Source organism: Rhinolophus hipposideros (assembly GCF_964194185.1).
Source record: "Rhinolophus hipposideros genome assembly, chromosome: 19".
In the NCBI taxonomy this organism is placed as follows: Eukaryota; Metazoa; Chordata; class Mammalia; order Chiroptera; family Rhinolophidae; genus Rhinolophus; species Rhinolophus hipposideros.
Window position 1 is genome coordinate 13,775,927 of NC_138065.1, and position 25,434 is coordinate 13,801,360.

Below are 25,434 nucleotides of genomic sequence, written 5' to 3' on the forward strand. Positions count from 1 at the left end.
AACCAAGACGATGAAGCACCGTCAGGGATGGCAGAGCCACAAGATGGGAGGAGCCTGAGGCCCTGAGTAACTTCATGGAGCAGAGCTGCCTCAACAGCCTGGACTATCTCCCATGGAACATGGAAGAAAACTAAACTTCCATCTTCTATAACCTGCTGTCTTGGGGTCTCTATCAGCTTTACTTTTCTCTGCGAATACCGCGATAATGGAGGAATACTAAGGCAGGAGACTTACGATTACAGACCCATGTGGGAGACACCAATGCAGGAAACCATGTTCTCAGAGTATGTCTTGTGCTCCCATTTCAGAAGGGAAAGGTACACACTAAACCGTATGGCCACACAGTCAGGAGGCACCAAGGAATCCCCCGGTCTTGGGACCTCTGCTAGATCTAGCCACAATCAAATCGGTGTTTTTGCTTGCCTCAAAACAAGCACATACGTTCTACTATTAAAGTACATACGTTCTACTATTTCTACGCCAGACTTTAAAACGTATGTTTTTACCTCTTATAATTTTGACCACAATGTTTAGGGAAAAAGTTGTTTTCATTTGCAACTGTCTTCATTATGACATCGCCCCTTCTTTTTAAGGATTGAATTTTGTTTCTTTTTTTAAATAATCACCTATTACATTCAAATCTAATATTTAGGCTTTAATATAGCTATGCCCTCTCTCTCTCTTTCTCTCTCTCTTTGTTGATTAGTTAGCTGGTTGTTTTTTAACTATGCCTTTTTGATTTGAGCTTCTAGATCAGAAGTCTGGTAACTGTGGCCATCTGTTTTTGAAGTTCTATTGGAATATAGCCCCACCCACTTATTTATGTATTGTCTATGGATGCTTTCACACTACAGCGATAGATGAGTAATTGTGACAGAGACCATATGGCACACAAAGCCAGAAATATTTGCTATCTAGCCCTTTACAGAAAACATTTGCCAACCCGTTCTATGTTGCTTTTACTCGGATTAATATTTTTATTCTCTCTGCTTATCTTTTTTCATAATGTCACTCCTAATTTCTATTCGTTTGTATTCTTATCCCTTCTGTCTTTAAGTTAAAGTTTAACATGCTTTTGGCTTAACTTTTATCTTACCAGTTTCATAAACTTTTATTAGCTTTGCTGAACTTTTATCTTACCAGTTTTGTTTTTAATTAATCATTTATTTCTTAATGATCTTTAACGTTAGTCCTATTGCTCCCTTTTTATTCAGTAACTGTAAGAAGTGCACTTGCAGGCAGTGACCATCTGGACCAATGCTCAACGAAATTCTTCTCCAAATCTTCTCCTGTTATGAGCTAAGTCTCAAGGCTGTGCCTTAGGGAGGCCCAACTCCTGTCCAGCCACTGTTTGAGGAACCCACTCATCAGATGGCTGTTTGATGAATCCTTCACCTCTGCAGCTATCAGGCCCACAACACCTCCTGGTTGGCTACCTTTTGGCCCAGGACACTAAGCCTGTCCATGTCAGGTCAAGCGATTCAAAGAGCAGCTGGACCCTATTAAATGCTTAAGTTAGAGCTGATGGCTCATTCTCCCAGAGTCATACATTTAAAATCTTCTGTGCCTTATTCTTTACCTCCAGCGGCTGAGATTCACTAGATCCAGAGCTCTAAATCCCAATAATGGCTGTAGAGTTTGCCAGGGTTTCACCTAGAGATAATTCAAATTTCCAGCTTTTATTATGTTCAGGCAGTGTGATGTGTATGATAAAAAGTCAAATTAGACGTGGATTCACTTCTCAACAAATTTATGATCGAGTTAGAGAGGAAAATAGTGAAACAACAATTATAATATAGTGGAGTGGGTTTTGTTGAGATGTCAGAGCACAGAGGAAGGGTGTTTACAGCCGGGAACATCCTGGAAAAGGTTGACAGAAGGTAGCCCACCAGGCTCCTACACTATCAATGGACTATTCAACTCCCTTCTCTACCGCCCAAGAGCCCCCTGAACTATGACAGAGTACTATGAGCTTACAGGAGGCACTCTATGAATGCTGAATTAAGAAGGGACCCAGACCCTCTTCTATAGAGACCCCATGCTGAGGCACAAGGTACAGAGACAGAAATGAGCACAAAACCTTATAATCCTAACTGTCCCCCTCCCTGCCCCGCCCCCACACACACATCACTACCACCCAGCCACTGTGGACAACAGAAGGGAAAATGGACACCCCCCCCCCACACACACACACACACACTCAGTTAGTCCTGAGTCCAGTGGCCAAAAGGGAAAAAAAGACAAGCATGTGTGATTAAGACTTTATTAGGGAGCAGGCAGGGCCAAGCAGGGACAATGCTGGGTGAGCTGGTCTTCAGGGCAGTGTTGGGAGCTCAGCGGTCAGATCTGCAGGCCAGGGGTCCAGTCAGGCTCCTCAAAGCAGGGAAACTACTGAAAGGAACGTCAGTCTGGTTGGATTGACTGTAAGAGGGGTAATGTGGGTGGGGGTAGGAACATTGCTGAAGAAAAGTAGGGAGCTGACGCTTTAGAGGGTTTGGAGGAAAGGGGGTGGGGAAGATGGTATGAGGGCCAATAAGGCATATGGTGGGAGGCAGAAGGGAGTAATAAAAAGAGAAAGAAGTAAGACAGCTGGTTCGAAAGGTACAGAGAAGTCCATCTGTTCTCCAGGGTCACTGTGTGCTCCTTGCACCCCAATCCTGACTGTTACATGGACCTACTTGTTGTCCCACATAGCAATCTTTAGAAAGAGAGGTACTGGGAGGAAATGGCTAGACTTCATGTAGGCAGAGAGCTTCAGGCCTCGGGGCGAGGCAAAGCAGCACAGACCTCAGGTGTGCCGAGCACCTGGGGCTCATACACCCCATTCTAAATAAATGGAGGTCAGGGCAGTGGTGAATACTCAGGGCTGAGCTATCCAGATGAGGGGTCCGGTTGGGCTCCTTGAACCAGAGGAAACACTGAAAGGAAGGTCAGTCTGGTTGGCTTTAGTGCAGAGAGGACAATGTTGGGGGGAGACCTCACAGAGAAAACTGGGGTGCTGTACAGCATTTAGATGTGGGTGAACTGGGACTGGGGAAGGAAAAGGAGCTAAACAGGCCCTCAGTGAAGGAAAGAAAAGAAGGACAAATGAACAAGACAGCTGGTTCTGGCGGTTCTGGGATATCCGGCTCTTCTCCAGGGCGCGGGCATAGCAAACACAGCACTGGCTTCTTGTACCCATCTCCTGGCTACAAAGGCCCTACTTGTTGCCCCACGAAGCCATCTTTCCGAAAAAAGGTCTTGGGAGGAAGCGACTGGACTTCATGTATGCAGAGATCTTCTTCAGGCCCTGAGGGTAGAAAAAGAAGGAGAGACTTCAGGGTCTGCTGCCCGCCTGGAGATCAAGCAGCCCCACTCTACGCACACCGACTGCAGGCTCCGGGCAAGCCTTCTTTGTGGGGTGAACCGTTGGGGCAGAAGACAGTCTACCTGGCTGGGGTCCCGAGCTCTGGTAAACCAATGCTTCCAGTTTCCTGTAACTGATGTGATATCTTAATAGAGTGACCACATAATAAGACTCGACACGGTGCTAGGTACTTTACATCCACTAGAGATGATGAGAGAGGTTTAGAACCTCCATGCACTCCCTACAAGACAGGTTATACAATCACCATTCATCAGAAGGGAAACCGAGGCACACAGAGCTAAAGCACCTTCCTCACGCTCACACGGCTGGCAAGTGGGAGGGCTGGAAAGCAGCCTGGCATGCGCTCTCTCTCTGTCTCTCTCTGTCTCCCATTCTATGGTCTTTGTGCTGCACTTCCCTCCCACACAGGAGGCCTTGACCCTCCCAGTCTGCACAATCTACCTCTGCAGAGAGAGAATCCCGGCTTGGCAGGGAACACAGAGGACCCGCCACAGCAGAGGGGCTCAGAGGGAGCCTGTGCGGCTGCAATCAGGCCAGATGACACCCAATGACTCAGCAAAACCGGGATGAAAGCTGATAGGAGGGGGAGCAGCAGGAAAGCCAGTCGGGGCCAGACTCTTATTACCTCACTGAAAGGAGGAAGCCCAGCGGTTTGGCCTGGTACTTGAGCCCAATCTCACTGGGCCCCAAACTACTCATTGCCAGTCCTGCCACAGCCAACTCAGCCTTTGACAGGTGAGCACCATTTTCCCAAGATAGAGAACGCCCGGGAAGCACTACGGGATTCAAAGATCCTCGGACCGCCTGTCCCCAACAGGCCAGGCCCCAACAGGGCAGACTGTAGCCAACAGCTGTCCCCATCCCTCCCTGCCTGTGGGTCACCCAACTCGGTCATCATCACCAAGGCCAACCAGTCTGGCCCAGAACCAGAGCTGATAAGAACTAGCTGAGAAAGCAGCTCTTTTGATGAGGACTGGCAAAGGGCAAGATTGCAGGCTGAAAAACCTGATGGTCTGATGCCTCACACTCCCAAAACGTTCACAGAGCAGACGTTGTGATTGACTGCCGGGGACCGATGAGGAGCTGTGAGGTGGGGTCCATGCGCTGCTCCTCCAGCACCAAGCTGGTCCCACATCCCCACACAGCTTGGTACCCCTGTACTTCTCCACTGAGAAGACCTTCTCACTGAGCCCAAGGAGGGTGGTCTCCGGGGCTGGGCCCCCTGTGCCTCCCCTCTGCGCCTGACACAGTGCCTCATACAGAGGAAAAGGGAAATCCGTGAACATGACAAAACAAATGCCACCTCAGTGACAGTATCTCGGGTAATTAGAGGGAAGAAGGAAAGAATGGGAAGGAGGAAAGAAAGAAGGAAAAAAAGTGTCCAACAAGAAATCATCAAGATAAAATCCTTCCGCAGGGAACCCATATATGTACACACATCCCAGCACCGACACCCCAAACCTCACTCCTGAGGGGGTCGATGGGGGATCTCATTCTGCAAAGCTGTCTGGAGATCCGGAGTTAATATTGTCTGAGTCTTTGGGACTTAGTGTCAATCCTGTTTGTCTCAACTCTACTAATTCCTCTACATACAAACTGCTGAACATTCTGCTTTATCCACACTGTCCGGAGCTCGAAACCCAGGCTAGAGAAGGACCTGAGCTTTTCCTTTCAGTGCAGGAAACAGGGAGCCACTGACTGCTGCCCATAGAACCCAGTGCTGACTGGGAGCCCAGCACAGCCTGCGCTGACTCTGTGACCTTGAGCAAATGACCTATCCTTTCAGCCTGACTTCCTTATCTATAAAGTAAAGTGGAGGTGAGACATCTACCATGTAGGAAAGTTGGAAACATTACATTTAAAACAACCTGTGTAAGATGCTGAGCACAGACCCTGATATAGCAAGTCTTCAATGAAAGCTAATTATTCTTCATTTTAGCTCCAGTCTCAGGACAGCATCAGGGAGACAAGGGAAGACAGCAGAGATACAAACAGTTGGAGGATCAGTGGAATCACCTCGAAGCGGGCCACAAAGTCTTTCAGGTTCGGGAAGGCATCCAGGCACTTGGGCTCGAATACACGGAGCACGTCTAAGACGTCATAGGCCAGGAAATCCACATAGGTGAGCTGCAGAGAGGCAAAGGACGATGGGTGCCTACCTCTGAACCAGGGAAAACGTCATCTCCCCCACCCCAAAACCTTCCCCTTACCTTGTCCCCTGCAAACCAAGACCTCTTTCCCAGAAACTGTGAGAAGTGCTTCATTTTTTCAGGGAGCGCCTTCAAGTAATCAGGCTTCAGTTTCTCCTGAGGCACAAAACAGCTGTCACCACCCTCAGACACAGACTCCTCAGCAGACAGGGAGGCCTCCCGAGGGCAGTGCCTGTCCCCCAGCTGCCAAACATGAGCAGCCACGTGGCCTGACGGCACCTGCATCAGTGCCCAGGCTACGATTTATTCGGACCTGAGTTCATTCAACTCCTACCGGGTACCAGTTCCCATCTGTAGGAAGTACTGGGAAGGCACAGAGAAAAACCAACGTGTTCCTGAACCTGTCACCACTCATCTCGAAACAACCTGCTCTGGGACAGACCCAGGGGTGCGGAGAGAACCTGGCAAGCTCGGGTGTCAGGAAGAATCAACGCAGCACAGATTAAAATGACCCAGGGAAAGGAGTCATAAGTTCTAGCCGGAAGGACACAAGAACTTTCTGGACAGGAGGAATACGTCACCAGCTGAGAGCAAGAGGGAGAGGCACAGAGAATCTGAGGCTGCCCGTGCTGCCTACTGGGCACATGTGCTGACGTCCTCGGGTGTCCAGGAGGCAGTGCTGGGCTAACAAGGTGAACACACTTTAAGAACTAAATCTCCACCCTGGGGGCGGGACTCTATTCTAAGATGAAAGGAACTTCGTCAGTTTTCATGTGAGGCAGTGGGGGTTATGAGGGTCACTCTGCTGGGAGTATAGAGACCAAGTTGGAGGATCAGAGGTTCCAAGAAGGTCAAACGACAAACAGGACCAGAGCAGACGGGACACAAGAGTCCAAAGTCCTATTGAAACCTATTCAGCCTAACAGAGCAGGAGGGGAACTCACAAATTCAGGGCTGTAGCAAATCCTGGCCAGGGACATTCGGGTATCCATAACTTCGTTCTCCAAAATGTCCACACGAATCCTCTCCTCCTCCGTCTCCCCACCTACAGACACAGCAGAGATTCTCCCTCACTATCCCGCCCCAGCCAGCCCAGGGGCATAGCCACCGGTCCCCCATCATCCTGCCCTCAATCCTACTCACACAGGTTATGCTTGCGAGCAATGTAGCGAAGGATGGCGTTGCTCTGGGTGAGTCTGTGAGCCCCATCAATTAAGTAGGGCAGCTGAAAGGCCAACAGGGGCAATCAGCCATAGGCTCCCCTGTACCCGCTCCCTTCATCAAGGACAGAGGTGAAACTGGCCTCTCAGTGTTTGGCCCATGGTAGGCACTGAATAAATATACTTTAAAATGAATGAATGAGCTGGAACACAGAACGTCACGGAAAGGCAGTGAAGAGAACCAAGAAGGTGAGGGGCTGAGCAGAAGCCTCAATCCAAGCTGGGAAAGGAGATTTCAGAGCAGAAGCACGAAAAGTTCAAGGCAAGGTTCAGTCTCCCACAGCGCCCCAGCCTCTGCACCTACATTGGGGAAGTCCAGGCCCAGCTTGAATTTTTCACTCAGCCACTGGCTTCTGTCGTAGTCGGGAGCTGTGGTAGAGAAGATGGAGTGAAAGGAACTTCCCACGGCCACCCCTCTTTCCCAGGGAACCTACCACGGAGTCAGCGGCAAAGACCCTGACAGGTGGGTCTGGAATGTGAACCACTACGTCGTCTGTCATCCCAGGAGTGAAGGAGGGGGGGGGGGGCCGCTTAAAAGTCTCAAGAACCCCCCCCCCCCCCCCCCCCCCGTAAGGCTTGCACAAGGTGCAGGCCAGCCCCAGGGGAAGAAGCCATCCCAGTAAGTGCACACGGGGGCCCAGCAATCCCCGGTCCTGTCCTATCTGGACGGCCACGCTGCAGTCACAGGGTTAGGGAAGGACAAGCCCCTGCTCCACTCGTGGGGCCACAGGTGGCCAGGACACCCGCGCTGGGGACCAAACCAGCAGGAGTTGGGCGGAAGTCGGACGCAAGGAGGATGCCATTACCGTCCCCCATCGCGTACTTCTTCTCCTCATAGTTTGAGTCTGTGTACTCCAGGAGCAGGCGGATGGCGTGCGCCAGCTGGGAGGGACGGCCGCGACAGAGGTCAGAGACGGGGGTCCTGACCGCGTGACACACTCTGCTGCGGGTGACCCCCAGCCCCGACACCCCCCACGCCCGCCGGGAAGGAAAGGGCGCTAATGGGTCTCGGCTGCAGCCCTCCCTGAGGACCCCCTGGGAGAACCGGCCCTGCTGCGCCGCGGGTCCGTGTGCCCGCCTCCACCCAGCCGCCCGGGGGGACCCCTCGCTCACCCCGCGCAGGTCCCAGTATCCCAAAGTCATGGCCATGGCGCTGATTTTCGTGCTCTGTGTTCCGGGCTTTCTCTGACACAGACTGAAATTAAATCCTCGGACGAGGGGCGGGGCCTAAAGCGCTCACAGCCCCCCCTCGGCTCCGCCCCACTGCGTCCCAGGCGCAGTGATCCTGGGGCGACCTCAGCCTAGGGCAGCCGCGGGGCCCCAGAGCCCGGGAGTGGGCGCCCCGAGGTCGGGGCCGTACGTTCTCAGGGTCCCGGAAGTTCCCCGGCGACGCTGCGGCCTCCCTGCCCCCTGTGTCCTCTCGGCTAGGTCGGAGGGAGTTGGCAGTGCGCTTGGGAGACAAGTGTGAATCACGAGAAGAACACGGCTCCTCTCTCTCCCCCTCCGGGCATTGCTCAGCCTCGCCCCCGGGCTGCAGATTCTCGCCGGCTCTGGGAGGCGCAGACTGCCCTGTTAAAGCCCAGAGTGGCGCCCCTCAAATCGAGTCTCAATCAGCACGTGTCACAGGAGGACCGGCCAGTCTGGAGGCTCCTCCAGACCCTAGGATCCCTGACAGCCTTGTGTCTTCAAGAACAGGCCATCAGTGGGCGAGGAACAGCCACGACCAGGGCAGCGTGCAGGAAACGTGTTCTCAGTGTTTTCCTTTCAGGAACTTTGGAGGACCCAGCCCTTTGCCTAAGGGGCTAAGCGATAAGGATCACATCGAAATTAATCCATTAGCTTTATGGTCTCAGTGGTGAATCTACATGCAGAAGCAGAGAGGTGGGGTATCGAGGTGCAGATCAGAGCTGTCCTGCCAGCCAGCGACATGTCCCTCTCATTGACAAGGACACTCACCTGGAGCATGGTGGTCACAGAGGGAGGGTGAGGGAGGGGGGAAGAGCTGTCCTCTGAGGGTCCAGAGAGGCCTGTCCTGCTGCAGAGAGGGCGGGGGCGGGAGGGGGGGGAGGGGTGGCTGGTCGGGAGCCTGGAGGACGCCCCCAGGACCAGTTAGTGCGGGTCCATTGAGTCCAGCCCTGACCTGCTCCTGACACACGTGTGCTTTGAGGTATAAGAGGGTGGCTAGATAACCTTTGATGTACCTCTGTGATCTGTGACCTGTGGTACAACAGCTACAAGAAAAATGTCCTGTCTGCCACCTTTCTTCTTGGAAGGCACAAGACTGTTTCAACACTAAGAGAATAGGACATTGTCTGATTGTGATGATTTTCTTTTTTAAAAAAAGGCATGATATAAGGTTTAGTGGATGTATTTTTGGATATGTAAAAACTAATGAGTGGAACTTTAGAAAACAATTGGGCTTACAAGTTAGAGGGCCATCCTGGCTAGTAGTATGGAGACCAGAGCACCCAGTCCCCTGGCGACCAGCTGGCAGAGAGGGCTATGTGCGGGAAAGACCTGGAAATAATCTTGCACTGGGGGCTGTAGCTGCAGGCAGCAGGACCATGACAATGAGTTGGGCAGAGAACATGGTGGAGGGGCTGGAAAGCCTGGTCCTCCAGGATACATGTGTAACTCTGGCTGTCAGACAGCAGACCCCCGAATAGTTCCAGAGCCAGGCAGCACTGAGGCCTGACTCTCATATGGGGAGAGATAAAGAAAAACACACAAATAATATAACATATAAAACAATATATATGTAGACATCACACTTAGTTAAAGTGCCCAGATCTTAAGTGTACAATTCTGTGGCATTTTACATACGAATATTCATGGAATGACCACCCAGATCAAAACAGAACATTTGCAGCACAAGTCCCTTCAATGAGCAATCCCACATACAAGTCACCATTCACCTGACCTCGATCAACTTGGATTCATTTTGCCTACAGATTTTCATGTAGATAGAATTATATAGTACATAGTTTTGTGTCTGCATGCTTTTTGTCAACACTGAGTCAACCACGTTGTTGCGTGTGTAGCATTATTTTCATTGTAGTATATTCATTGTAGACAGTATTCCATCATAGGAATAATGGAATCATAATAATAGACCAGTTTATCTGTCCATTCTCCCATCGATAGACATTTGGATTGCTGCCAGTTATTGGCTATTTCAAATAAAGCTGCCTTGAATGTTACTGGAAGTACATGTCTTCCAGAAGACATAAGCACTCATCTGTGTTGGTACATAGCAAGGAGTAGGATTCCAGAGGCATAGGGTAGATGTTTACTTCTGGTAGATCTTGCTGGTACTCCAAAGTGTTTCTGCCACCAGCAATGAGTGACACTTCCAGTGACTCCATAAATTCAACAATTGTCCGTCCTTTTCATTTCAGCTTACGTGGGTATATAATAGGATCCGACTTGTTCATAACTTCTCCAATATCTAACGACGTTGAGCATTTTTTCATATGCTTATTGGCCATTTGGAAAAGGCCTGTTCAAGACTGGGCCCTTTTTTCATTAGGCCCTCTTTTCATTATTTTTGGATGTATCATTTTTGGACAAATATCCTTGTTGATTTGCAATATGTCCCCCAGCTGAGCCTTGCCTGAATACCAGATCCACAAAATCAGCAACTGCTTATGGTGGCGCATTTCGGGAACTCCTGAGCTACTAGAAACTTCCTCATTCGCAGCCCACTGTCTCGTGTGATTGCAATGCCAATGGAGGAATGGTGACTGGTGAATGAGGGTGGAGGAAAGAAACCTAGGTTTAGACTGCTCCTGGAAGGGTATGACATGGCGAGGAAATTAGCCCCTAGATCCCCATAGTAACTTTGGACTTGGATACCTCAGAATGTCAAGAAGAACCTAAGAGCTTCTGAAGATTTTTTTTAAAAAGCCATTACTAAAAAGGGATTTAAGTCAGGCTGGCATCACCCTTCTCATCAGCAGTGCTGAATTCCAGAAGCTGAGGATTCCATCAGACGTCCGAAGGTCTTCTAGTTCAGTGTACACGACGATAGACATTTTCAGATCTGCAAGGACTAAAGAAATTTTTCTCACAGATACCTAGGAAAAAGAAGGAATCAACCAGGAAACAAGGTTCTAAATGACAGCTATGCAGCAAGCCTAGAGGGTACCTTGAAGACATCTGAGAAAAGAGTCAAGATGGGATCCTAGAGACTTGACAGATGTGATAAAGCCAGACAATAAAAAAGGGAAAAAGAATCCTGGTTCTCTCCACTGGGGATTCCCACCACCTCTGGGCCCAACTCACTAAGACACACAGCTCTGCATACGGACCCCCCCATAATGGAGGATTGTCGCGTCCAGTGCATCACGGGCAGTGAGGGTGCAAGAAGGGGTGGTTTGGGCTAAGTTTTTAAGACAGAAACAAACAGAGACTTAATGCTGTTAAATCTCTCAGAAGGCCAGGGGTCTGTCAGTCTCAGAGGACTGGAGGCTTTTCTTGACCAGTATGCAAGGGAGTAACAGTGTTTTATGGCACGGTCTGTGAGGCTCGTTTATCATATAAACATCCCAAGCCAATTTATCTGTCTTTAAACAGCCGAGGTACAAGGTCCCACTATATCTTACTTAAGGTAAATATCTTCTCTGTGTTAAGTCTCTCAGATATAAGAGATAACTGGTCTTCGTTCTTCTCATTACTTTTCTAACTGACAGCTGTGAGGGAAAAGCCAGAGCCGGCAACAGACTTTCCCAAGCAGGGGCAAGGGGAGGCAAGGCCCTTTCCCATATTTGTTTACGGCAGCTCATTGGGAGTCCCCACTCGGTTCCGCCTGACATAGGTTGTATCTCCCGTGAGATATCTTACCCGTCTTTGGCTGCAAACCATCTTTTGGGGACCAGACAGAGAGACGTAAGGTGTAAACACAAGGATGGAACAGAGTCCCAGAAAGGCACAATCTCACAGACTTCTTTCCTTAAGAAAAGACGTGGAGGGACCGTTGGCTAGGCTGTTGTGTGACTACAGAGGATGAACGAGTGAGACACTGAGGCCCAGAAAGAGGCCTCCCTTGTACAGAGAGCCGGATGAGGCTTCCCACTGCAATGGTGTCAGAAATGTGAACAAGAAGTCTCAAAACATCTTCCTACCATAGCAGCCACAAGCACAAAATCACTGTCACTGTCACCAATCAGGCCCTTTGAAGCAGTGGGGCCAGCTGGAGAGTTCAGGTGACCAGGAGAGAATGAGACAAGACATACCAGATGTGATTAAGGCTTTACTAGAGATCACGCACATCTGGGCAGGGTCCACGCAGGTGAGCAGGGCCTGCACCACCCAGTCCAATACTGGTCTTCAGGGCAATGCTGGGAGCTCAGCATTGAGCTCTCCAGGCCAGGGGTCCAGGAGGGCCCCTTGAACCAGAGGAAACACTGAAAGGAAGGTCAGTCTGGTTGCCTTTAGTGCAGGAGGGGGGACACTTCACAGAAAAAACTGGGGTGCTGTGGAGCTTTCAGAACCAGGCAGAATTGAGATTAGAGAAGGGAAAGGGGCCAAATAGGGCCTCAGTGAAGGAAAGAAAAAAAGGACAAATGAACAAGACAGCTGGTTCTGGCGGTTCTGGGATATCCGGCTCTTCTCCAGGGCCCAGGCATAGCAAGCACAGCGCTGGCTTCTTGCACCCATCTCCTGGCTGCGAAGGCCCTACTTGTTGCCCCACAAGGCCACCTTTGTGTACACAGGGCTTGGAAGGAAGCGACTGGACTTCATGTATGCAGAGATCTTCTTCAGGCCCTGAGGGTAGAAAAAGAAGGCAAGACTTCAGGGTCTGCTGCCCGCCTGGAGATCAAGCAGCCCCACTCCATGCACACCAACTGCCGGCTCCAGGCAAGCCTTCTTTGTGGGGTCAACCGTTGGGGCAGAAGACAGTGTCTACCTGGCTGGGGTCCCCAGCTCTGGTAAATCAATGCTTCCAGTTTCCTGTAACTGATGTGATATCTTAATAGAGTGACCACGTAATAAAACTTGACACAGGGCTAGGTACTTAACATCCACTAGAGATGATGAGAGAGGTTTAGAACCTCCATGCACAAACTACAAGACACGTTATACAATCACCATTCATCAGAAGGGAAACTGAGGCACACAGAGCTAAAGCACATTCCTCACGCTCATACAGCTGCCAAGTGGGAGGGCTGGAAAGCAGCCTGGCGCGAGCTCTCTCTCAGTCTCTCTCTGTCTCCCATTATATGGTCTTTGTGCTGCACTTCCCTCCCACACAGGAGGCCTTGACCCTCCCAGTCTGCACAATCTACCTCTGCAGAGAGAGAATCCTGGCTGGAAAAGGACCTGAGCTTTTCCTTTCAGTGCAGGAAATGGGGAGCCACTGACTGCTGCCCATAGAACCCAGTGCTGACTGGGAGCCCAGCACAGCCTGCGCTGACTCTGTGACCTTGAGCAAATGACCTATCCTTTCAGCCTGACTTCCTTACCTATAAAGTGGAGGTGAGAGATCTACCATGTGGGAAAGTTGGAAACATTACATTTAACACAACCTGTGTAAGATGCTGAGCACAGACCCTGATATAGGAGTCTTCAATGAAAGCTAATTATTCTTCATTTTAGCTCCAGTCTCAGGACAGCATCAGGGAGACAAGGGAAGACAGCAGAGATACAAACAGTTGGAGGATCAGTGGAATCACCTCGAAGCGGGCCACAAAGTCTTTCAGGTTCGGGAAGGCATCCAGGCACTTGGGCTCGAATACACAGTGCAGGTCTAAGATGTCATAGGCCAGGAAATCCACATAGGTGAGCTGCAGAGAGGCAAAGGACGATGGGTGCCTACCTCTGAACCAGGGAAAACATCATCTCCCCCACCCCAAAACCTTCCCCTTACCTTGTCCCCTGCAAACCAAGACCTCTTTCCCAGGAACTCTGAGAACAGCTTCATTTTTTCAGGGAGCGCCTTCAAGTAATCAGGCTTCAGTTTCTCCTGAGGCACAAAACAGCTGTCACTACCCTCAGACCCAGACTCCTCAGCAGACAGGGAGGCCTCCCGAGGGCAGTGCCTGTCCCCCAGCTGCCAAATATGAGCAGCCACGTGGCCTGACGGCACCTGCCTCAGTGCCCAGGCTACGATTTATTCGGACCTGAGTTCATTCAACTCCTACCGGGTACCAGTTCCCATCTGTAAGAAGTACTGGGAAGGCACAGAGAAAAACCAACGTGTTCCTGAACCTGTCACCACTCATCTCGAAACAACCTGCTCTGGGACAGACCCAGGGGTGCGAGGAGAACCTGGCAAGCTCGGTGTCAGGAAGAATCAACGCAGCACAGATTAAAATGACCCAGGGAAAGGAGTCATAAGTTCTAGCCGGAAGGACACAAGAACTTTCCAGACAGGTAGAGAATGTCAGGGGCTGAGAGCAAGAGGGAGAGGCACAGAAGATTTGTGGCTGCCCGTGCTGCCTACTGGGCACATGTGCTGACGTCCTCGGGTGTCCAGGAGGCAGTGCTGGGCTAACAAGGTGAACACACTTTAAGAACTAAACCTCCACCCTTTCTAAGATGAAAGGAACTTCCGCCAGTTTTCAAGTGAGGCAGTGGGGGTTATGAGGGTCACTCTGCTGGGAGTATAGAGACCAGGTTGGAGGATCATAAGTTCCAAGAAGGTCAAACGACAAACAGGACCAGAGCAGACGGGACACAAGAGTCCAAAGTCCTATTGAACCCTGTCCAGCTTAACCAGCTTGAGGGGACTCACAAATTCAGGGCTGTAGCAAACCCCAGCCAGCTGATTAGATGAGTCCATAACTTCGTTCTCCAAAATGTCCACACGAATCCTCTCCTCCTCCGTCTCCCCACCTACAGACACAGCAGAGATTCTCCCTCACTATCCCGCCCCAGCCAGCCCAGGGGCATAGCCACCGGTCCCCCATCATCCTGCCCTCAATCCTACTCACACAGGTTATGCTTGCGAGCAATGTAGCGAAGGATGGCGTTGCTCTGGGTGAGTCTGTGAGCCCCATCAATTAAGTAGGGCAGCTGAAAGGCCAACAGGGGCAGTCAGCCATAGGCTCCCCTGTACCCACTCCCTCCATCGAGGACAGAGACAAAACTGGCCTCTCAGTGTTTGGCCCATGGTAGGCACTGAATAAATATACTTTAAAATGAATGAATGAGCTGGAACACAGAACGTCACGGAAAGGCAGTGAAGACAACCAGGAAGGTGAGGGGCTGAGCAGAAGCCTCAATCCAAGCTGGGAAAGGAGATTTCCCAGCAGAGGCACGAAAAGTTCAAGGCAAGGTTCAGTCTCCCACAGCGCCCCAGCCTCTGCACCTACATTGGGGAAGTCCAGGCCCAGCTTGAATTTTTCACTCAGCCACTGGCTTCTGTCGTAGTCGGGAGCTGTGGTAGAGAAGATGGAGTGAAAGGAACTTCCCACGGCCACCCCTCTTTCCCAGGGAACCTACCACGGAGTCAGCGGCAAAGCCCCTGACAGGTGGGTCTGGAATCTGAACCACTACGTCTGTCATCCCAGGTGTGGGGGTCGGGGGGGGGCCGCTTAAAAGTCTCAAGGACCCCCCCTCCCCCGTAAGGCTTGCACAAGGTGCAGGCCAGCCCCAGGGGAAGAAGCCATCCCAGTAAGTGCACACGGGGGCCCAGCAATCCCCGGTCCTGTCCTATCTGGACGGCCACGCTGCAGTCACAGGGTTAGGGAAGGACAAGCCCCTGCTCCACTGGCGGGGCCACAGGTGGCCAGGACACCCGCGCTGGGGACCAAACCAGCAGGAGCTGGGCGGAAGTCGGACGCAAGGAGGATGCCATTACCGTCCCCCATCGCGTACTTCTTCTCCTCATAGTTTGAGTCTGTGTACTCCAGGAGCAGGCGGATGGCGTGCGCCAGCTGGGAGGGACGGCCGCGACAGAGGTCAGAGACGGGGGTCCTGACCGCGTGACAGACTCTGCTGCGGGTGACCCCCAGCCCCTTCACCCCCCACCCACGCCCGCCGGGAAGGAAAGGGCGCTAATGGGTCTCGGCTGCAGCCCTCCCTGAGGACCCCCTGGGAGAACCGGCCCTGCTGCGCCGCGGGTCCGTGTGCCCGCCTCCACCCAGCCGCCCGGGGGACCCCTCGCTCACCCCGCGGATGTCCCAGTATCCCAAAGTCATGGCCATGGTCAGCGTTTCGTGGTTGCAGGCATCCGAGAGCCGCGGGAACTTCATCCGGGTGCTCGGGCCGCGGAGCCTGGGCGAGGCCCCGCCCCCGCCCCGCCCCCGCCCCGCCCCCAGCCAATCCCCGCCTCCTGCGCCCGCGGCGCCCGAGCCCCAGAGGGAGGCTTCTAGACCCCAGGGCGGGTCCACGCAGTGCATTTCCGCTGCGGGCGGCGGGCCCTGGAGATCCCGGGTCTGGGCGCCGAGACGCGGGGCCCCCTGGCTCGGGCTTGCCGAGTCCCCCAGCCGGATCCGGGGCTCCCGCCCGCGTAGTAACCTCGGGCAGTGCGCTTGGGAGACAAGTGTGAATCACGAGAACACGGCTCCTCTCTCCCCCTCCGGGCATTGCTCAGCCTCGCCCCCGGGCTGCAGATTCTCGCCGGCTCTGGGAGGCGCAGACTGCCCTGTTAAAGCCCAGAGTGGCGCCCCTCAAATCGAGTGTCAATCAGCACGTGTCACAGGAGGACCGGCCAGTCTGGAGGCTCCTCCAGACCCTAGGATCCCTGACAGCCTTGTGTCTTCAAGAACAGGCCATCAGTGGGCGAGGAACAGCCAGGACCAGGGCAGCGTGCAGGAAACGTGTTCTCAGTGTTTTCCTTTCAGGAACTTTGGAGGACCCAGCCCTTTGCCTAAGGGGCTAAGCGATAAGGATCACATCGAAATTAATCCATTAGCTTTATGGTCTCAGTGGTGAATCTACATGCAGAAGCAGAGAGGTGGGGTATCGAGGTGCAGACCAGAGATGTCCTGCCGGCCAGCGACATGTCCCTCTCATTGACAAGGACACACCTGGAGCATGGTGGTCACAGAGGGAGGGTGAGGGAGGGGGGAAGAGCTGTCCTCTGAGGGTCCAGAGAGGCCTGTCCTGCTGCAGGGGGGGGGGGGGCTGGTCAGGAGCCTGGAGGACGCCCCCAGGACCAGTTAGTGCGGGTCCATTGAGTCCAGCCCTGACCTGCTCCTGACACACGTTTGCTTTGAGGTATAAGAGGGTGGCTAGATAACCTTTCATGTACCTCTGTGATCTGTGACCTGTGGTACAACAGCTACAAGAAAAATGTCCTGTCTGCCACCTTTCCTCTTGGAAGGCACAAGACTGTTTCAACACTAAGAGAATAGGACATTGTCTGATTGTGGTGATTTTCTTTCTTTTTTTCTTAAAGGATGTTACAAGGTTTATTGAATATATGAAAACAGATGAGTGGAAGTTTAAAAAATAAGTGGATTTAAAAGTAAAACATAAGACTGGTGCACTACGGAAAAGTAAGTTTTAAAATTAGGTAACAATTTGTTAGGATAGCAAGGTATGACCCTAATATTAATACAAGTTTGAAACCACCAAGATAAATGTGTAGGAGGTATTGAGTAGGACAGAGGCTTTACCTAATTCCTATTTAATCATAGAAGTCAGAGGTCTACAGGATCTCTGCTAAGCGGGGAGGTGGGAGCCGGCAGAACTCAGTCCCTGTTGTACACACTCCCCACCCATTCAGATTTTGCCAGTTTTCTAGGCTCCATACTTGATTGCAGGCTCAGGATGCAGTCTTCGGATCAAGGTGAATTCCAGGTGCGTTTGTGCACAGGGAGGCGATATTGGCACAAGTGCTGCTCCTGTTCATAGTTTTATTTTTCATATTACATTAAGAATTTTTGTCTTTCTGATTTTTATACATCTTGAGCTTGGAACACGAACATCACTCGAGCCCCCTGAGAAAATGTACTTTTTAACAGCTAACATTAAACAGAATGATATTTAAAACAGGCAGAACAGATAGTGTTACATTAGCATTCATCCATTCCTTTATTGAAAAACAGTAACTGAGACCCTGTGGTTGGTAGGCATGGTGAATAAGACAATGCTGGCTGTAAAACAATGGAAGTTGGGCGGGAACCACAAGGGGGAGATGTTTTTAAATATGAAACAGATTTTAGTGTGAACTGGAAAAAGTGGATTGGAAAAGAATAGTTTTGTTTATTTTTATTGATCTTTCTTAAATGTATGCGTAGCTCACATTTATTTCAATAGTTAGTATTAGAAGTGTTTTGGTCTTCATTTAGAAGTTTGGTGATGTGTTTGTGACCAGAAATATGCCTTAGGAACTTAAGTCTTGTTTATATCAATTAACCTGTGGTAAAATTTGTTTCCTTATACATCGTTTCACTTAAAGTTGCAGTTTCAAAAAACTAAATAAAAATAAAGTCGCAGTTTCCAAGAACTTATCAATGACGTTACATGAGGACTTACAGTACTCTTGCTTTTCTCTTTTTTAAAAGGCCCAACTCTGCTATCATTCATTCAACAAATGTTTCGGTACTCTATGTGTTGGCCTCTGTGTCTGACTCTGAAAATACAAAGAAACAATCCCTATCCTCAGGAAGCCTATGGTTTAGAATTCTGCTGTGCAATATGGTAGCCACAGGCCACATGTGGCCACTGAGAGCTTGAAATGTGGCTAGTGCAACTGAGGAACTCAATTCATTTTATTTAATTTTTATTTACTTAATTTTAAAAACTGATACTCAATTCAGTCGTTGAAAAATTTTTTAGATATGTTTGGTTGAGTATGTGAATCAATTTTTTCAACTGTAAATGTTTCGAAATCTAGAGACAGGTCAAGTATGTCCAATGAAAATTTAGGGTCCTAATTGAGATGTGTTCTAAGTATAGACCTTTTGGATTTGAAAGACATAGTGGGGGGGGGAAGCTTACACAATATCTCATTAATATTTTCAAATTGATTTGTATGTTGAAATGATAATATTTTTGATACATTGGGTTAAATAAAATATATTATGAAAGTTCCTTTCTTCTTACTTGTTAATGTAGCCACTGGAATACTTAAATATTTCCACTGGATGGTGCTGGTCTAGAGTATGAGGAGATCAACAAAGATCACCTGACATAACAGTGCTGAGAGGGAAATCTGCACATGCCTCGGACACAGGAGGGAAAGGTCAGGAAAGTCTAAGAGAGCGAAGTGTGAGTGACCTTGGGAGGTACACTCAGATGTAGGTATTGCCATTCTGGGCAGGGGGAGGACACTGAAGCGTAAAGCAATGGGCACTTTCCAGGGACTGCACAGGGTGTGGGGTGCTGGTCAGACAGGAGGCCAGTCTCTTCAGCTGGCAGCCACCACCCATGGTCAAGAATGAATGCAGTTGAGGTGGGTGGCCAGTTAGCTCAGTTGGTTAGAGCTTGGTGCTAATAACAGCAATGTTGCTGGTTCGATGCCCGCATGGGCCACTGTGAGCTGTGCCCTCCTTAAAAAACAAAAACAAAAGCACACAATTGAGGACCTCAAAGGCACCATGTGTACTCTGCCCAACACTTAGCCTCCCTTGTTCAATTATAGTATAAACAAAGAAAGAAAGCTGTGGTTGCAATGGATTAGACAATGAACAAGAAGATGAAATTGTATTAGAAAGACACAGGTAATCCCTGGCCAGCTTTTAGGCACATGCCCTTGTTGGGTTGCTTACATTTTTTTTCTCCCCCCTATTCAGCCTCCCCCCACTACTCTGGTTCAAGCTGTTGTTTCTCAGTCTAGTTGTGTAGGACACAGCTCCCTGGCCCATGCTGGTGTTATGAGCCTTGCGCTCCCCCTAGCTGAGGCAGTGGGTCTCTGGTGGTCGGTTGGCTGCTCACAGCAGCTCATGGCAGCTCTTGCCTGCTGCCGGCCACTCACTCTGGCCGCCAGCCACTCACAGCAGCATATGATAGCCCGTGGCAGCACTCAGCAGCACGTGGCAGCTCACGCCAGGCTCCCTGCTCACACCAAACTCTGGCTGCTCATGGCAGCCCAGCTCCAGGGAGAACTGTTGTTCACAATTTTAGCTGTAGAAGGTGCAGCTCACTGGCCCATGAGGGAATCGAACCAGCGACCTTGGCGTTAAGAGCACAGCGCTCAACCACCTTAGCCACTGGGCCCGCCCTGCTTAAATTTTATTTATTTTTTTTAAATCAGCCTTTTCCCCAGCTCTGTTGACTTGAACGCAGTAATTTCCAAACTTGCTGCACAGTAGAATCAACTGGAGAACTTTTTAAACACTATTGGGCCCCGTTACAGACCAATGACATCAGAATCCCCGAGGGTGGTGGCATTTGTGGTTTTGAAAGCTCCCTAAGTGGCTCTCTTGTGGGCCAGGCTGAATAATTGCTTTACAGCATATGGTGTCTCCTTATCAAAAATACAATATCTGCACTTCAGGATTTTGTCAGATGATGTAAGTCTGAATTCTGTCACTTGGTACTTATTCAATGCTCAGCTGCAAGCCATGTTATTCCTTTATTGTTTCTGCAAGTCGTTCATCCCTTTAGAATAGATTAAAACTTTGGGTTATGCCTGATCATTGTACTGCACACCTGAAGCTGAACAATAATGAATGCCAATTATAATTATATATATATATATGTATGTGTATATATGTATGTATATACTTACAAGAAGCGGAGTACAGCATTAGGAATGGAGACAGTGGAAATGTGATGGCTCGGTGTGATGTCAGAGGGATAGTGGATGGGGGAGGGGGGTTGACACAGTGTGAGGGATATAAATGATAAGCGTCTAAGTATTACTTTGTCTTGTGCACCTGAAACTAATTTAAAAAATGCAGAGAAAATTAAAAAAATTTAAAAACCTGAGATTAAAACAGACTTTCCGGAAGTGAGTCTTCAGACCACACTTTAAAGAAATTGTGATAGGGCTGCCAGATGCTCAGTTGGTTAGAGCGTGAGCTCTGAACAAGGTTGACGGTTCAATTCCCACATGGGCCAATGAGCTGCGCCCTCCACAACTAGACTGAAGACGAGGAGCTGCAGCTGAGCTGCTGGAGGGGCAGCAGGATGGCTCAATTGGTTAGAGCGTGAGCTGTTAACAAGGTTGCCAGTTCAATTCCCTCATGGGATGGTGGGCTGTGCCCCTGTAGGGAAGATGCTATAGAAAGTTTGCCTTCATTGGTTGATGTGAGCTTTTGTCTATTAGCTTTTGTCTGTTCCTGTGTGTGAGGTGATTTCTGTGCTGTGATCAGGGGTTGAGTAAATTCCCCCTTTGGTCTCATTCTCCCGAGCAGGGGAGATATGAGAGAATGTTTGCTGTTCTGTCTGTGCTGTGAGGTGGTGGTTAGTTAGTTTAGGGTTAAAGACATTCTTGATCAGGGGTTGAGAGAATTCCCTCTTTGTTCTGTCTGTTTCACCCACATCAACAGATGAAGTGAAGAAGTAGCTAAGTTATTCAGGACGACGTGACAGGCACGTTGCCAGGCTTTGGAAGACCTTGGGCTGATGGTCCCAAGCAAGAACAGTAGATATTGCTTGTCCAGATGAAATGGCCCTTTGGCTGGATGGGCAGCATTCATATTAGTAACTGCCAGACCCTCCTGGAACTGGCCATTCCCGGAGGGAGAGGCAGGAACACAAAAACTTGGCTCTGGGGTGCATCTAAAGAGATATATAAGAAAGACCTCAGACGGATTGATTGATTTGATTGCTGTTTTCAAGAAATTGCTATTCAGAAGATTTGCTGTTTTGGGACTGCTTTTCAGGATTGGATTGTTTCAGAGTAAGAGATCGGAACTTGCCTCAATGCACGGTGGAGACTTCTTTTGTTGGTGAATTGTCATCATTCTAGCATCTTTGGGAACTTGCATGCAGCTTGCAGCTTGCAGTATCAGAAGACTTCCTAACTTCCAACAACTACAACAACGCCAACAACAACATTCTTGGGAACCAGCAAGCAGCGGTGTGGGAGACGCCTGAGTTTCTCTCAGCTACAGACCCGGCAGGGTTTCGATTTATGACTTTCCAGTGCTGTTCTCCCCCAGTTTGGTGAGCTTGTGGCATCTACTGTAATAGTTACTATCCTATAGAGCTTATTACTGCTTTTGGATACTCCTTACTGATGTTATTTGTGTATTTAGCCAAATGATTTTTGATCAATAGTAAACATATGAAGGGATCTCTTAAACTTATATGTATGTATACACCTTTGATATGACATTGTTATCAATGTATATAGTTTAGTCTTAACCACCTTTACTTTCTGTCATTAGCACATTCTTTTAATTGCCTTTGTCTTTTGCTATTGCATATTGCTAAATAAGTTAATTAGCCCCACTGTAGTGTGTGTTCCCCCCTTTTCTTTTCTCTGCTCGTCATTACAGCCCCCTGCAACTAAAGACTGAAAACGGCAACTGGACATGGAGCTGAGCTGCGCCCTCCACAACTCAATTGAAGAACAATGACTTGGAGCTGATGGGCCCTGGAGAAACACACCGTTTCCCAATACTCCCCAATAAAATAAAATAAAAAATTTGTGATAAAATTCACCATCTTAACTCAGACCACCCTTTTGGGGCCCCTCATAGAATGGCTCTAACAGAACCGAGCTTTGGCATTTTGACAACTGCCTGCTGTTACAGGAGACCCTCGGGGACATCCCCTATGGCATTTGAGACCCTCTGACACCCCAGAAACAAGTGTTGCTGCTGTGGGAAGCAAAAGGGATTAACAATTTAAGGCTATTGTGTATTTTTCTTACAAACGTACCCAAAGACCTGGGAGTTCCTTCTCAAATTGTTTCTTATAGATTTTGGAAAAAGAAAAAACCCGAGGTGTGTTAAGTCTCTCTTGCTATTTTTCTTTCTCATCAGAAGGAGAAAGTTGTGGCTCAGAGCCCAGATGGACAGAGGGAAGTATGACTGTCTGTCTCCTGCAGCCCACAGTGCCTGTCCTGAGAAAAACAATAGGTCCTCTGCCTCAGCAAGCCGCCCAGGGTGTTCCCAGGAGACCTGGAAACAGGTAGCGGCACTCCTCAAAGGCCAGTGGAGGGAGCCAGCCGTGGGTCATCCATCCGGGCAGTGGAAGAAGTGCCCCTTCAGGGAACGACAAGGACACAGGCAGTGGAGACGTAAAGGAGGCAGAACTTTTGTGGCAGGGAGCCCTGTGATGTCCCTCACATTTGATCCAAATACAGCCTGGCTGAGGAAAGGAAGGCAGTCCTCATTTTGGTGGACCCCAAAACACTGCCTTACAAGGATATTGCAGAAAATAGCCCCCCGAAACCTGTCAGTGGATTTTCCCGTGTGGATGATGTGGCTCGTTATCACTATAATGGGATCCTGCAAGAAATATTTCTCTAAGAGATCATGGCTGGAATAAACGGGCTTTCCCCATGCCACTAGCTTGCGTTTTTATTTTATAGACAGAACTGCATAACACGCTGTGCTTCACTCTTTGCCTTGCCTTTTAGGAAAGTCACAGCTAAATTTTGTCATCTGGAAAGAACAGTCTCATGATGTCTATTCTGTGTAAATCTGACCTCTGACTGAAAAGATAACCCAGAGCATGGAAGAAAAGTTTGCAGAGCATGTAGTATCTGATACAGGCCTCATATCCAGAGCTTATTCGTTTCAGAACCAAAATCCCATTCGTTCTAGGGGGTAGAGGGCTTGTGAGATGAGTGAGAAAGGTGAAGGCATTAGGAAGTTACAAAATAGTCATTAGGAAGAAACATAGTATGGGAAATACAGTCAATAATATTGTAATAACTATGTATAGTATCAGATGGGTACTAGACTTATTGGGGGGGATCGCTGAGTAAATTATATCAATGCCTATCCACTATGCTGTACATCTGAAACTAATATAAAATAATATTGAATATCAATTATAAAAAAAAAATTCCATTAGTTCTGTTTCCCAAGGACTGTGGATGATAAGAACAGTAAGATTTTGGGTAAAAGCCAAACTTTGCAGAGTTTCTTAATAACAGTACCAGTAAAATGAGCGATTATTAGAGAAGTAAGTGGAAATTCCCCAGGTTGGTAAACAGAATCAAGGAGAAGAAAAAAAATTTTTTTTTTCTTTCGCACGGTTAAAGCCATAGCTCTCTGGCGAGGAAAATCTTTAATCTACTCTGAGAAGAAAACAGAAAATAACCAGAATTTATTTATAATCCATTGCAAGAGGCATTTGTGTAAAGTCCAGTTGGAGAACCGAAGGGCCTTTGAGACTTTGGTCCTTGTCCACATTCCACCTTTCCCTTCTACCAGGATAGCACTGTTGGCTGTAGGATGTTTTAAAAACCTCTTTGGCAATGCCTCCAATGTTACCCCACCAACACAGTTAATGTGGCCAGTGGACCTCTGCTATTATCAGTAATATCATGAAGTGTTTTTGCTAACCTCTATTTTAAATTATTTGGTGGCATGAGTCAGCCATTCTGAAAGCACCAAAAAATTATCCTTATGCAACCTTTCCCACTTCTGAATTTTTCCACTTTCTACTTTTCCAAATCAGGGATTTTTTTCCCTCTGACAGTTAAAAATAGCCTCTTTGAATTGCTCCAGGGGCGTCTCTTTTCTCTGTGATTACGGGAGCAATTGCCTTGGTTAACGCTGCTTGTGTAGCAGAGTGGTCAGCTAAAGCATTCTCGTGAGAGTCCAGGTCTTGCTGCTTCAAATGATGTTCCGCTTTATTATAGCTGCTTCCTTAGGTCACAGCAAATCAGATAAAAGGATTGCTGTTGTTCTTGCTGTTGTTTTAAACTTGTCCGATTTATATGTTTTGTCAAAATTAGAAAACTCTTCATTTCTAAATCATACCAAATTTGCGTGCTACCCCGAAAGCAAATCTACTGTTAGTGTATAGTATACACTGTATACACTTGTTTCTTAATTTCTTATCAGTTGGCAGGGCCCAGGGAGGGCAATTATTCTAGTCTTTGGAGCTGATTGAACTTCTGGCGTGGTATATATTGTACAGGTGAATTTAGGTCTGTGAAAGCATTTTTAAATACGAACAAATAAATTTAGGCCAGGGTGTTTCCAGGTAATTTCTAACAAAATGATTTAAAGAGTATGGGAAAACCACTGAAAGTTATAAGAATCATCTGGTAAAGAGAAGAAACCTCAAATAATCTGCGCATAAAATAACTTATTCATTTTACAGGAAAGACCCAAATTCTAAGTTTACTCCTTTAGTACATTATTTTGGTAACAGATCCATGTAGTAAAGGATCTCTGTTAATAGTCTTTCATTTGTATGTATTTAGGCATATATAGAAATATAAGTACAGAAGGTGCCAATAAAATGTATATACATTTTTAAAAAGGAAAAAAAACTATTAAAATTGTAGTACTCAATATATACTGATAACAAAAGATGAATACAAGTCATGTTTGACTTCTGCAATTACAAGAGGTGCTCAAAGTGGTTACCATCAGCATAATTTTAATCGTTTTTTCCTTTCTTAAAATGTGTACACATTTTTTTGGCATCCTCTGTATAACAGAGATAATTCTTTAAAGTTTTTAACTACGTATAACTTTATAATGTAATTAACTTATCAGTATATTAACTAAAATGACCTGTATCATTATCATTTGAATAAACTGTAATAATTTTTCTAAGTGAACAGAAAATCACATTATATATATTATATATATGCATATATATCTGTATCTCTCTTGAATTACTGTATCCAGTACAATTAATTATCTACACTAATAATTGTCTT

At 48.4% G+C, this 25,434-nt stretch overlaps 2 protein-coding genes across 3 annotated transcripts; both read right to left on the reverse strand.

Moving 5' to 3' along the window:
• Nucleotides 1-2,249: 2,249 nt before the first annotated feature.
• On the reverse strand, nt 2,250-8,249 carry LOC308510750 (glutathione S-transferase Mu 1). Of its 2 annotated transcripts, none has more exons than XM_081080550.1 (8): nt 7,851-8,249; nt 7,544-7,619; nt 7,042-7,106; nt 6,661-6,742; nt 6,462-6,562; nt 5,578-5,673; nt 5,384-5,494; nt 2,250-3,289 (listed from the first exon to the last, which is right to left on the reverse strand). In XM_081080550.1, the coding sequence occupies exons 1-8, from the start codon at nt 7,884-7,886 to the stop codon at nt 3,200-3,202; spliced, it is 657 nt and encodes a 218-aa protein (XP_080936676.1). In that variant the 5' UTR covers nt 7,887-8,249; the 3' UTR covers nt 2,250-3,199. The 2 variants fall into 2 exon arrangements, with proteins under 2 accessions (XP_080936676.1, XP_080936677.1); XM_081080551.1 differs by having other exon boundaries at nt 7,561-7,619; nt 7,851-8,122.
• A 1,224-nt stretch (nt 8,250-9,473) lies between these two features.
• Nucleotides 9,474-15,986, reverse strand: LOC308510749 (glutathione S-transferase Mu 1). Its single transcript, XM_081080549.1, has 8 exons — nt 15,851-15,986; nt 15,541-15,616; nt 15,053-15,117; nt 14,672-14,753; nt 14,473-14,573; nt 13,606-13,701; nt 13,412-13,522; nt 9,474-12,503 (listed from the first exon to the last, which is right to left on the reverse strand). Exons 1-8 carry the CDS (start codon nt 15,932-15,934, stop codon nt 12,414-12,416), a joined length of 705 nt encoding a protein of 234 aa, XP_080936675.1. The 5' UTR covers nt 15,935-15,986; the 3' UTR covers nt 9,474-12,413.
• Between the last annotated feature and the right edge of the window lie 9,448 nt (nt 15,987-25,434).